Raw genomic sequence first — 13,663 nt, 5'->3', positions numbered from 1 at the left:
TAGTAGCGTTGCGACCCAGTACAGGTCCTTCTCCTTAAGCCTCTTGATACGGGGGTCCTTCAACAGGCATGACAGCATGAAAGACCCCATTCTCACAAGGTTGGATGCAGAGCTATCCATCTCCGCTTCCTCATTATCAAGGACTGCATCATCCACGGTCTCCTCCCCCCAGCCACGTACAAGACCAGGGGTCCCCAAAAGGTCACCACTAGCCCCCTGGGAAGCCTGCTCCTGTTGGTCCTCCTCCTCCTCCTCCACAAAGCCACCTTCCTCCTCTGACTCCACTTCTGGCACCTCTCCCTGCGTTGCAGCAGGTGCCTGGGTTCGTTCTGGTGATTCCGACCAGAAATCGTGCGCTTCCAGCTCCTCGTCACGCTGGTCTACAGCCTCATCTGTCACTCGTCGCACGGCACGCTCCAGGAATAAAGCGAAGGGTATTAGGTCGCTGATGGTGCCTTCGGTGCGACTGACCATATTTGTCACCTCTTCAAAAGGTCGCATGAGCCTGCAGGCATCGCGCATAAGCACCCAGTAACGGGGGAAAAAAATCCCCAGCTGTGCAGATCCAGTCCTACCACCCAGTTCAAAAAGGTACTCGTTGACGGCCCTTTGTTGTTGCAGCAGACGTTCCAACATAAGGAGCGTTGAATTCCAGCGAGTCTGGCTGTCAGAAATCAAACGCCTGACTGGCATGTTGTAGCGCTGCTGAATGTCAGCAAGGCGTGCCATGGCTGTGTAGGAACGTCTGAAATGGGCCGACACCTTTCTGGACTGGGTGAGAACGTCCTGGAATCCTGGGTACTTGGAGACAAAACGTTGGACTATTAAATTTAACACATGTGCCATGCAGGGCACATGTGTTAAATTGCCTAGTCTCAACGCTGCCAACAGATTGCTTCCATTGTCACACACCACTTTTCCGATCTGCAGTTGGTGTGGGGTCAGCCACCGATCGGCCTGTGACTGCAGAGATGACAGGAGTACAGATCCGGTATGGTTTTTGCTTTCCAGGCACGTCATCCCCAAGACAGCGTGACAACGGCGTACCTGGCACGTCGAATAGCCTAGGGGGAGCTGGGGGTGCACAGGTGTGGAGGAGGAGAAGGAGGACCCAGCAGCAGAGTAAGAAGAAGAAGAAGACGAGGTAGAGAGCGATGGAGGAGTAGAGGTGGTGGCAGAACCGCGTGCAATCCGTGGCGGTGACACCAACTCCACTGTTGTTGTTGAGCTACCCATTCCCTGCTTCCCAGCCATTACCAAGTTCACCCAGTGGGCAGTGTAGGTGACATACCTGCCCTGACCATGCTTGGAGGACCATGCGTCAGTAGTCATATGGACCTTTGGCCCAACACTAAGTGACAGAGATGCGGTAACTTGGCTCTGCACATGTTGGTACAGGTGTGGTATTCCCTTTTTAGAAAAAAAATTGCGGCTGGGTACCTTCCACTGCGGTGTCCCAATTGCTACAAATTTGCGGAAGGCCTCAGAGTCCACCAGCTGGTATGGTAAAAGCTGGCGGGCTAAGAGTGCAGACAAGCCAGCTGTCAGACGCCGGGCAAGGGGGTGACAGTCAGACATTGGCTTCTTACGCTCAAACATGGCCTTCACAGAAACTTGGCTGGTGGCAGATGACTGGGAATGGGAACAGGTGGTCAAGGTGGAAGGCGGAGTGGAGGGTGGTTCAGACGGGTCAAGGAGAGCAGAGGTAGAGCAGTAAGATGCTGGACCAGAAGGAGTGTGGCTTTTAGTTTGCCTGTTGCCTTTGAGGTGTTGCTCCCAAAGTGCTTTGTGCTTGCCGCTCATGTGCCTTCGCATAGAAGTTGTACCTATGTGGCTGTTGGGCTTACCAAGGCTCAGTTTCTGACTGCACTCATTGCAAATTACAATGCTTTTGTCAGAGGCACACACATTAAAAAAATCCCCGCTGCTGACTTTTTGGAAGTGTGCGATCTGGCGGTAACAGTAGAAGTTGGCGGAGTTGGCGGTATTGGCGGCAATGGCGGGTGCGTTGGCCGGCTGAACACAGGTGCCGATACATGTTGTTGCCCTACTGATCCCTGCGGGCTGTCCTCCCTGCTTCTTCTAAGTCTTATTCTCCTACTGCCTCTCTGACTCTCCGTCTCTCCATCTGAACTACCCTCCTCTTGCTCTCTTCTACTAGGCACCCACAAAACATCAATCTCCTCATCATCATTCTCCTCAGATGCATCAATTTCTTCTGACACATCACAGAAGGAAGCAGCAGCGGGGGCCTCCTCCTCATCACTCATTATGTCCATCTCTGTCGTGTTCTCTGCCAGAATTAAATCTGGTGTAAGGTCCTCATCTCCTTCATCTTCTTCTGGCAATAATGGTTGCGCATTACTCAGTTCAAGAAACTCATGGGAAAATAACTCCTCTGACCCCAGTGAAGAAGGGGCACCGGTGGTGGAGGAAGTGTTACGTGGGGTGGCCATAGCAGTGGAGGATGAGGAGGATGTTGTGGTAAAGTTAGAAACGGTAGAGGATGGGGTGTGCTGTGTAAGCCAGTCAACTACCTCTTCAGCATTTTGGGAGTTCAGGGTCATTGGCTTTTTAAAACTGGGCAATTTGCTAGGGCCACAGGATTGCATAGCAGCACGGCCCCTAGCACGGCCTCTGCGTGGCGGCCTGCCTTTGCCTGGCATTATTTTTTAAAAAACAACAACAACAACAAAAACTCAGTTGGTTTTTCTGGAAACGATAATACACACAGCTAGATGGCGGGTTGAAGAAAACAGTGTGCAAATAATGCCTACAAGGTCAACGTATACACTACTACAGCGGTGGATACGGATTACGTAAAATTATTATGGCTGCTTGAAAAAAGTCACTCCGGTGTTTTTTCTGGAGACGGTAATATTATGGATATTTAGACAGAATGTGAACAAGGTCACACAGCTAGATGGCGGGTTGAAGAAAACACTGTGCAAATAATGCCTACAAGGTCAACGTATACACTACTACAGCGGTGGATACGGATTACGTAAAATATATTATGGCTGCTTGAAAAAAGTCACTCCGGTGTTTTTTCTGGAGACGGTAATATTATGGATATTTAGACAGAATGTGAACAAGGTCACACAGCTAGATGGCGGGTTGAAGAAAACACTGTGCAAATAATGCCTACAAGGTCAACGTATACACTACTACAGCGGTGGATACGGATTACGTAAAATATATTATGGCTGCTTGAAAAAAGTCACTCCGGTGTTTTTTCTGGAGACGGTAATATTATGGATATTTAGACAGAATGTGAACAAGGTCACACAGCTAGATGGCGGGTTGAAGAAAACACTGTGCAAATAATGCCTACAAGGTCAACGTATACACTACTACAGCGGTGGATACGGATTACGTAAAATATATTATGGCTGCTTGAAAAAAGTCACTCCGGTGTTTTTTCTGGAGACGGTAATATTATGGATATTTAGACAGAATGTGAACAAGGTCACACAGCTAGATGGCGGGTTGAAGAAAACACTGTGCAAATAATGCCTACAAGGTCAACGTATACACTACTACAGCGGTGGATACGGATTACGTAAAATATATTATGGCTGCTTGAAAAAAGTCACTCCGGTGTTTTTTCTGGAGACGGTAATATTATGGATATTTAGACAGAATGTGAACAAGGTCACACAGCTAGATGGCGGGTTGAAGAAAACACTGTGCAAATAATGCCTACAAGGTCAACGTATACACTACTACAGCGGTGGATACGGATTACGTAAAATATATTATGGCTGCTTGAAAAAAGTCACTCCGGTGTTTTTTCTGGAGACGGTAATATTATGGATATTTAGACAGAATGTGAACAAGGTCACACAGCTAGATGGCGGGTTGAAGAAAACACTGTGCAAATAATGCCTACAAGGTCAACGTATACACTACTACAGCGGTGGATACGGATTACGTAAAATATATTATGGCTGCTTGAAAAAAGTCACTCCGGTGTTTTTTCTGGAGACGGTAATATTATGGATATTTAGACAGAATGTGAACAAGGTCACACAGCTAGATGGCGGGTTGAAGAAAACACTGTGCAAATAATGCCTACAAGGTCAACGTATACACTACTACAGCGGTGGATACGGATTACGTAAAATATATTATGCTGCTTGAAAAAAGTCACTCCGGTGTTTTTTCTGGAGACGGTAATATTATGGATATTTAGACAGAATGTGAACAAGGTCACACAGCTAGATGGCGGGTTGAAGAAAACACTGTGCAAATAATGCCTACAGGGCAAATAATGCCTAAAGGTCAACTTATACACTACTACAGCGGTAGTAAAATAAAAAAAAGTAAAATAAAAAAAAATGAATATTAAAAAAAAAAAATTAAAGTTGGTGCTGCTGAACTACTAGGAGCAGCAGATTAGCACACCAGTCCACTCCCCAACACTGCTAGACTAATAGCACTGGCTCTTATAGTAGTAGTAGTAGTAGTAGTAAACAAAAAAATAAATAAAAGCAGTCCTTACAAGGACTACTGTTATTGCAGCAGTCAGCAGATGAGATCAGAAGCAGGACAGCTGCCCACTGCAGCTACATACAGAGCACTGCAGTAGAAGGTAGATTACTAGCCAGCAAAGCTACCTAAGCTAAAATGTCCCTCAAACCCCTGCAGACTTCTGTCCCTCCAATAACAGAGCAGTATCAAAACGATTACTAGCCAGCAAACTTTCAACTGTCCCTGAAATCACTAACAGGCAGCAGCTCTCTCCCTACACTATCTCTTCAGCACACACAGGCAGAGTGAAAAAACGCTGCAGGGCTTCGGTTTTTATAGGGAAGGGGAGTGGTCCAGGAGAGAGCTTCCTGATTGGCTGCCATGTACCTGCTGGTCTGGGGTGAGAGGGCAAAAAAAAGCGCCAACAATGGCGAACCCAAAATGGCGAACGTCGCGCGACGTTCGCGAACTTCCGGCGAGCGCGAACACCCGATGTTCGCGCGAACAAGTTCGCCGGCGAACAGTTCGCGACATCTCTATTGACTATCCACCTCCTACTGTGCTTAGGGCAGGGTCCGTTAGGACAGGGATTTAGCAAATCTATTGGGAGCTCCAATACAGGGACCATTTAAAAGTTAGCGATCTTTTTTAGCCCAGAGTGAAAGCGAAACACACTATTGAATGTGCTTCTGTGAATACAGGCCAGGAAGAAATAATTGGCTGCATTTTGTCCTGCACTACCCTGCAGTGGAACGCAAAAAAACTGAACACAGGGCAAAATGCCTTGGAGAATAAGCCCTTATGTAGCTCAGTGCTATTTATCCTTTACTCACTTTCATTAAATGAATGCACAACTGACATAGGCGAATCCACTCGTTATACACCATTTAATTGGGCAAATAATCATTTAAACAGTTTCTAGTACAGATCTTGTTAATAGGTACCTGCTTCAGAATGTCAGAAAATTGGAGCTCATCCTTCTGGCTTGAAAGCTCCTCTTTTACTTCAGAATATGTATCATTGATGATAGCCAAAAACATATTCTAAAAGGCAAAAAAAATAAAATAAAGTTCTGTAACTTTTAACAATGTTATGTCCGGATAGAAGATCATGAAAGCTGAACCACATAAGTCTCACAATCAGCTGTGCATGTACCGTGTGTTAAAGGGGACCAGTCACCCAAAAAAATGATTCCAAATCCTATTTTATCATGTTAGTCTAGCAAAATTAACTTTAATTACATTGTATAGGGTTGCCACCTGGCCGGTATTTCACCGGCCTAGCCAGTAAAATACCAGCCAAGACCAGGGCCGGTATTACAAATTTACTGTCAATGTATTAGCAGGTAAATTTGTAATCCCTATTGTTCCGTCCCTGTCCTGCCTCAGGTCCGCCACTTTCCCCTACTCTTCTAATCCAAGGACGCAGTCCTTCCTGTCGAAACACTGTGACTCTGCCCCGGAACAGTATAACCCCGCCCGAAACGTCATAACCCCGTCCCCGGACCAACACAACCCGCCCAGGACCAGCAAAACCCCGCCCCTCTCTGGCCCGCCCCACCCTTACGTCACCAGCCAGTAGGACCAGATCGAAAAGGTGGCAACCCTATATCCATCAGACTGGGAATTCATAATTATAGCAAAGCATATATAAGCTCCCAGCAAGATGGAAAACTCCACTAATGGAAAATATCATGTAGGATGGAAGTTTAAACCCTCAGAAGCAACAGAAATCTCACTCATAATACCATGTCACAACACATCGCTAATGTTCTGGGGTTGTATTCTACTTCTGAAGATACTGTATACACATTTAATATGGCACTACTTACCAATAACACAAAGAATACGAAGAAAACATATGTGACAAAGTAAATAGGTCCTAGTATTCTGTTGGCATTGTCAATGGCATCATAATCAAAATCTCCAAGGATAATCCGGAACTGAGTAAATCTAAAAAAAAATAATGAATGGTCACTTGTCAGCATGTGTTAAATTCCAATAGTAATACCGGATCATGGATGGCAAAGTTTCTTGGTGGGTCTGCTCTCTAAGTTATGAATAAATCCTTTCTAACGAGCAATGTGAAATAATTTGTGGGGGTTCAGGCAGGTAGTGGAGAGAAACCTTCATACCATGCTCCCTTACTCCATGTTTCAAGATATCAGCTACATTCTAAGTACAGAAGGAAAGGAGAATAAAAGGCTGTAGGAGTTGGATGGCCAGGGACAAGCAGTGGAGAGACACTTCCGCATGTTCCCTCACTCCACTCTGTCATGATTTTTTATGGTATTGTTTGTATTACTAAATTACACTGTGTACATAGCAAGTAAGGTCATTCTACCATTTAAAATGTTACTTTTGAATCAATAAATTTATTTTTTTGTTGTAATATTGGTGTGTAGGCAGCCAACTCAGGTCATTGTGCCTGATCATGTCGTTTCAAAAAGAGCCAACACTTTACATTGGGACTGTTTTCAGATAAGCTATTGTTGAGTCGCAACTGGGGATAGCTAGACTTAGATTTTTACTATTGAGTGCTTTTCTCACATGGGAGCATTTTTAGCAATGCAGGTGTCAGGAAGCTGTTACAGTATATTGTTACCTTCCCATTGTCCTGTCGATTGGCTGGGGATGGGAGAAGGATGATACTACTCCAACTTGCAGCGCAGCAGTAAAGAGTGACTTAAGTTTATCAGAGCACAAGTCACATGGCTGAGGGCACCTGGGAAACTAGGCCAGGATTCGGCCAAATCCTTCTGCCAGGGGGAACCGAATCTGAATCCTAATTTGCCTATGCAAATAACGTGACTTTTTGTCACAAAACAAGGAAGTAAAAAATGTTTTCACACCCCACCCCTAATTTGCATATACAAATTACGATTCGGTATTCGGTCAAATCTTTCGCAATGGATTTGAAGGTTCGGCCAAATCCAAAATAGTGGATTTGGTGCATCCCTATGGGAAACTAACATGTCTAGCCCCATGTCAGATTTCAAGATTATTTATTAAAAAAAATCTATATCTCTATTCTGCTGGAGGAGCGTTATTAACTGATGCATTTTGTAAAAAAACATGTTTTCCCATGACAGAATATTTACAAAATAATGTAAATTTGTATGCAATTTTACTATGGTAAACTTACAGCAAAGTAATCTTTCTTTTAAAATCCTTAAATAACCTTGCTACAAATGCCATCAGTGGAGTTCCTGGTGCTCCATACAGTTAAATAGTTAAAGGGGTAGTTCACCTTCAAACACCTAGTTGTTTTCAGATAGATCACCAGAAATAACGACTTTTTCCAGTTACTTTCTATTTTCTACGTGTTACTCTTTTTCTAATATAGAAGTGTAAAGTGTCATTTTTCACCTTCTAAAACAGCTCTGGGAGGGGGGGTCGCCGACCCTGTAAACTGTTCTACATTTAGTTGATACATTTCTTATCTTTGTCCCTGCTAAGTAGACAGGCAGCTGTTAGAATTGATACAATAGTTGCTAATACTCCAGAGATGCTGCTGAAAAATGTTGTGAAATTGTAACAGTTTGGAGTCTGCTCCTGAATTACTGAACTGCCAGACTGAAACCAGAGACACCAGAGACAGGAACATTCAACTTTAAACTTAGATTTTGGAAAAACAGTAAAAAATAAATAATGGAAGGTAATTGAAAAAAGTCTTTATTTCTGGGGAACAATATGAAAACACCTGAGCTGAAAAAAGTGTTTGGAAGGTGAACAACCCCTTTAATGCTTCTCCAAAATCGACAATGGGTCAAGCACAAAGACCCCTTTATAATTGCCACTGGGAACCCACATATTGCCTCACCCATAGGTGTATATATGGGGGCCCATTTACTTAGCTCGAGTGAAGGATTCGAATGGAAAAAACTTTGAATTTTGAAGTTTTTTTTGGCTACTTCGACCATTGAATGTGCTACTTCGACCTTTGATTACGACCTTGAATCAAATGATTCGAAATAAAAATCGTTCGAATATTCAACCATTCGATAGTCGAAGTACTGTCTCTTTAAGAAAAGGGCCCCATAGGCTTGGTTGAACAAAAATCATTCGATCGATGAATTAATATCCTTCGAATCGATTGATATTCGAAGTCGAAGGGTTTAACTTCGACAGTCGAATATCGAGGGTTAATTAACCCTCGATATTCGACCCTAAGTAAATCTGCCCCATAGTGTCAAGAACAAATGTTTTCCAGTGCATTATGCACCTCTTAAAATTTAGGAAATATGCTTTTAAAAATGACCTTTTGTACTGTTCTAATGAAAATGTTCTGAAGGCATCAGTTCCACATACTTACATGCATTTAACGAAAGTGCTAAAGTTTTCCACTTGTGTTCCAAACAGAAGATAGCCAAGTTGGGCGTAGGCAAAAAATACAATGAAGAACATGATAGCAAAGCCCAAAATGTCCTTTGCACAGCGAGCGAGAGTCGAGGAAAGTTGTGTCATTGTCTTATTAAAGCTAATATACTTGAAAATCTGGAAGAAGAAGAATGATTGGACCATGAATGGTCTCACGTTACGCATATCACATAATATTGTTATAGCTAAATATGAACTGATTTTTTTTATTGGTAAATTGGTTTAGTTGTGTCTGTGGCAAATTTTAATAATGAAATGAAATATGTATGCTGTTAGATTTTCATGCTAGTTTATCTCTATTAAAGCGGAAGTAAAGTCTAAAATAGAATAAGGCTAGAAATGCTGTATTTTGTATACTAAACATAAACATGAACTTACTGCACCACAAGCCTAATCAAATAAATGATTTATGCTTTCAAAGTTGGCCACAGGGGGTCCCCATCTTGTAACTTTGTTATACATCTTTGCAAGACCAAGACTGTGCACATGCTCAGTGTGGTCTGGGTTGCTTAGGGATCGTCATAAATTATCAAAACAGCACAAGCCAAATAATATCTGCCAGAAGCCGATACAGCAAGATTAATTTATAATCAGAATATACAGACTGCACTCGGTCCAGTGTTGTCATGTAATCTAATGTGGATTTCATAGTTTTTGTATTGTTTATTTCAAACTTTCTCCAACTCTGCAGAACCAGTGGCTGCAGCAAAATAATCCTCCAAATAGAATCCCAGTTTATCTGTTTAAATCTGGCTCCATGGTCTTTGTCCCTGCAGCTGGAGTTGGAAACAGTAAAGGGGATGTAAAGGCAAAAATAAAATCCAATACAAATCTCTACACAGTCGCTGACTGCTCTTCGGGTAACAAACAAAGCTGCTTAAATTCTGCATGGCTGGGAAGTAAGGGGGTGGCTCCCCCTGCTGTCCATAAGTATGATTGTTTCCCTGCCCAGCAGTTAGGGACCGTCTGACAATTCCTATCCACAGCAGTAAATGAAGGGAGAATTTCACTGCATACAGTCAGGTTTCTTCTAAAAACGGTACACATTTTTTAATTAAAGTATATTGGATATAGGTTTCTTTTTCATTAAAGTAGAAAGTAAAAATGGGATTTTATTTTTTTGCCTTTGCATGCCCTTTAACCAACAATTTGTTTTAATGCTTCTAGCACAAACTAGAGACCGGGAGTGTAACTATAGGGAGAGCAGACCCTGCAGCTGTGGGGGGAACCCGCAGAGGATAGGGGCCAAGTACCAGTGACCCACAATGTCCCACAATCGGTGCTTGCTTGAATAATAAACACTTATAATACAGCTATGATGTGACAGGAATGACAGTGCAGACCTAATACATGGGACACTTACTTTAATCCAAGCAAAGAACAGGTTCACAGCATTCATGTTATTGTACTGAGTCTGCCAAAAAGCCAAGAATTCAAAATCTGCATATATGGTAGGATTTTTTAGCAGAGTTCCCATCAGTCTATTAACCTCCATGGTTCGAAATATGTGAAATCCAATGGCTACAAGAGAGAGCTAAAGAATTGCATTCGTTATTTGCAACAGAGTTTAATTCTATGAGTAAAATGGCAGCTATCCCAAAACAAATGTGTTTAGATGTGTTACCCCATCCCATACAATAATAAAATGGTAGAGTAAGACTAGGCAGTGTCAGCCTTTTCACTATATAACACAAGCTTACCACTGATATTAGTTAACTTTATCACTAATAGAGATTCATAAACGAGTCCAATAAACGCTAAAACATGAGATATAGCTTGGTCACTACTAGATAACCAGACTGGAAAAATATCTGCTTGTCTTGACCTTTGAAATGAAGCAGATCATATATGGGATCCTTATTTAGAAACCCTTTATCCAGATTGGCCTGAATTTTGGAAAGATCATCTACTAATATACTCCATTTTAATCTAATAATTTAAATAATAAATAAATAATCTGTAATAATAAAACATTATCTTGTAGTTGAGCCCAACTAAGATTTAATTAATACTTATACACTCCTATTGGGGTTATTTAATATTTAAATCCTTTAGTAGAGGGTTATTTACTAAACTCCCAATGCAAAAATCACGAAAAATAATATATAAAATCGGAATATATTTGGGAATTTATTAAACCTCGAGGATGGAAAAGTCCAAACAGAAAATCCAGCATCTCAGACCTGTCGAGGTTGCATATAAGTCATCGGGAGAAGTCCCAATTATTTTTTGATGTGCGCTGGGTTTCGGGCAAAAAGCATAAGAAATCTGAGCTTTCGGCTGAAAAATCCGACAAAATTGTGAAAATCGGATGAAAAATCCCAAAAAAACGAAGATTGGATGAAAAATCTGAAAAATAGTGTATATCGGATGAAAAACCCGAAAAAATCATGAAAATCTGATTTTTTTCCAGCAAAGCTAATTTTTGTAAAAATGTAATAATAAATAAGCGTAAAAAATCGAGTGGATTTGATCGGAGTTTATAGCATAAAATATTGAGATAAATTCGGACTAAATAACACCCTTAAAGTATGTTGATCCAAATCTGGAAATCCCCAGATCCCAAGCATTCTGGATAACAGGTCCCATGCGTGAATAGTCCTGTGTTGCTTAGAAGTCTATCCTAACACTTTAAAAAATATATTCTGTAAAGATTAAAAAAATATCCTTACCAGTATCACTATAACATCAAGGATATTCCAAATACTTGTAAAATATCTGAATTTATGAATTCTTAGTTCAAGCATCTCCTCCACAACGTAGTAAAAGATGAACACACAGAAGACGATCTCACAGGCAATAATGAAGTAATCCCATCCCGAGATATATCGAATGAGCTTCACCGTCCGAATCTGCCAAGATGGAAATGCGCCCCCTGTCACAGGGAATTCCACCACAAGCCTAAAAAAACAGCAAGCACTGCTTCACGGTCTCAGAAATACAAAAAATATGTATATCATCCTTTAATAACGTAAAATAAAAAATACAATACTATGGAAAGTGTTTTATATATATTGTTTAACAAACCTCTCTGACTGCAGATATACAATATACATTCGCCATACTGACAATATACATTGTAAGTAGTACCCATAAAACACAATAGATGGTGCTCTAATCAAACAAAATCTATAATTTGAGTAGGTACACTTCTTATGGATCATCCTTTACTATGAGCATTTCGCTCTGTGGGCATCTACCTACTTGCATGAGTATCATTTAGATTGGGCAAGTAAGGAGCTCCAGGGGATACAAGGTATTTCAGAGCCCTATACTTCTCATCTGCAAAAGGTTATTTATCAAGGTCCGAATATCCGAACCTCGAATAATTCATCGTTTTCGGAGCAAAAAATAAAACTACTACGAATTTTTTGAGATTTATTAAATATTGATGGTCTAAACTCAGAATCCGAAACCCTGGCTTCTAAAAGCTCTCGAGGTCCTGTATAAGTCAATGGGGAAGGTCCCAGTGTCTGCTCTGACGTCCGTACCAATATCCGATGATTTTGGGGTTTCTGAGCAAAAAACTCCAAAAAAATCATAGTTTTGTCCAAACAATCCTGAGTTTTCGGGGAAAGCTCCGAAGTTTGCCCGACCCTATTTTTTTGGCCTTTTTTCTTCATAAATAAGGTCTATTCGGGAATTCGGAGTTGCTCGGATTTCTAACTGAGATAAATTCGGATCTTGAGAAATAACCCCTTTAGTATAGGGCAAGTGTAGGGTTGTGCGAGCTGTTCTCTTCACCTTACTGAATCTTCTGTCTCACACAAGGCACAGAGCATATTTTATATTTCACTAAAGCTAGACTCAAGTTCTGTCCAATAGTGTTCCAGAGTCTAACCCTTTGTAATTCAGCCCTATGAGCTCCCTTAGATCATAGATAATACTATAATAATAGGGCCCATTTACAATGCTCCACACAACGTGCAAAAAAAGGCTGCATTTGTTCATTTTTTTTGCACATTGCCCACTGCTGAGAGACAGTGTCCAAATAGCCACAGGCCTCTGCACTCATTTTTTGAGAACAGAGTCCTCTGGGCTCCTCCTGCCCCTACCCAATTGATGTATATCCCTCCTCTCATCTGGCAATTGGATGTTGCTCCCAGTGGCCTCCAAGCAGGTGCTTAGTTTTGAATTCCTGGCTTAAAGGCAAGCTTTGGTTGCATAAAAAATGTGTACTGCCAAACAGAGCCTCCTGTTGGCTGCAAGTCCACATAAAGGCTACCAATACCAATCACAGCCCTTATTTGGCACCCCCAGGAACTTTTTGCATGCTTCTGTTGCTCTCCAACATTATTTTATAATCTATCTATCTATCTATCTATCATCTGCCATTCTATCATCTATATTTACTCACCTGAGCACACAAAAAAGATTGATGTTGGCATTATACACAGAGAAGTCAATAAACACTGCACGGGTGCCCCTGTCCAACCAGAGATTATTTTTCAGTATTTGCAGTTGTCTAAGACTTTCTTGTTTGGTCAACTCGAGATCGATGTAATATCCTCCTCCACTGTATGTTGTTATTTTACCCCAGTAGGAGGATCCTCCAAGTTCTTCCTCTGTGTAATATGTCCATCTAATAGAAACACAGAGATCATTCTCATGCAATCTAGTATCAGCAATGTGTTTGCTTTGTTTGTAGGATGGATTGGTTTCCTTTATGGGGCTGATTTATGAAAGGGGGAATTGGGGAACCAGAAGGATTCCTGGCAGTTTGAATTTTTTCAACATTTAGCAACATTATATGAATATGCAACTGCTTTGAGAAGTCAAACATATGTTATCTGGGGTGTATTATTGCTCAG

General features: G+C 41.6%; 1 protein-coding gene across 1 annotated transcript in view; it reads right to left on the bottom strand.

Annotated features, from left to right (window-relative positions):
* The window catches only part of pkd2l1.S (polycystic kidney disease 2-like 1 S homeolog), a 38,537-nt gene that overhangs the window by 11,593 nt on the left and 13,281 nt on the right, over window positions 1-13,663 (bottom strand). Inside the window, exons 5-10 of the mRNA XM_018227493.2 lie at window positions 13,210-13,434; window positions 11,525-11,753; window positions 10,216-10,386; window positions 8,788-8,969; window positions 6,305-6,425; window positions 5,418-5,516 (exon numbers count right to left, since the gene is read on the bottom strand). Of these exons, the coding sequence (XP_018082982.1) occupies window positions 5,418-5,516; window positions 6,305-6,425; window positions 8,788-8,969; window positions 10,216-10,386; window positions 11,525-11,753; window positions 13,210-13,434 (1,027 nt within the window). The remainder of the gene's footprint in view (window positions 1-5,417; window positions 5,517-6,304; window positions 6,426-8,787; window positions 8,970-10,215; window positions 10,387-11,524; window positions 11,754-13,209; window positions 13,435-13,663) is intronic.

The sequence above is a fragment of the Xenopus laevis genome, chromosome 7S (assembly GCF_017654675.1).
Source record: "Xenopus laevis strain J_2021 chromosome 7S, Xenopus_laevis_v10.1, whole genome shotgun sequence".
Lineage (NCBI taxonomy): Eukaryota > Metazoa > Chordata > Amphibia > Anura > Pipidae > Xenopus > Xenopus laevis.
Note: the sequence above shows the minus strand (reverse complement) of the source record. Positions and strands in the feature narration are given on the sequence as shown.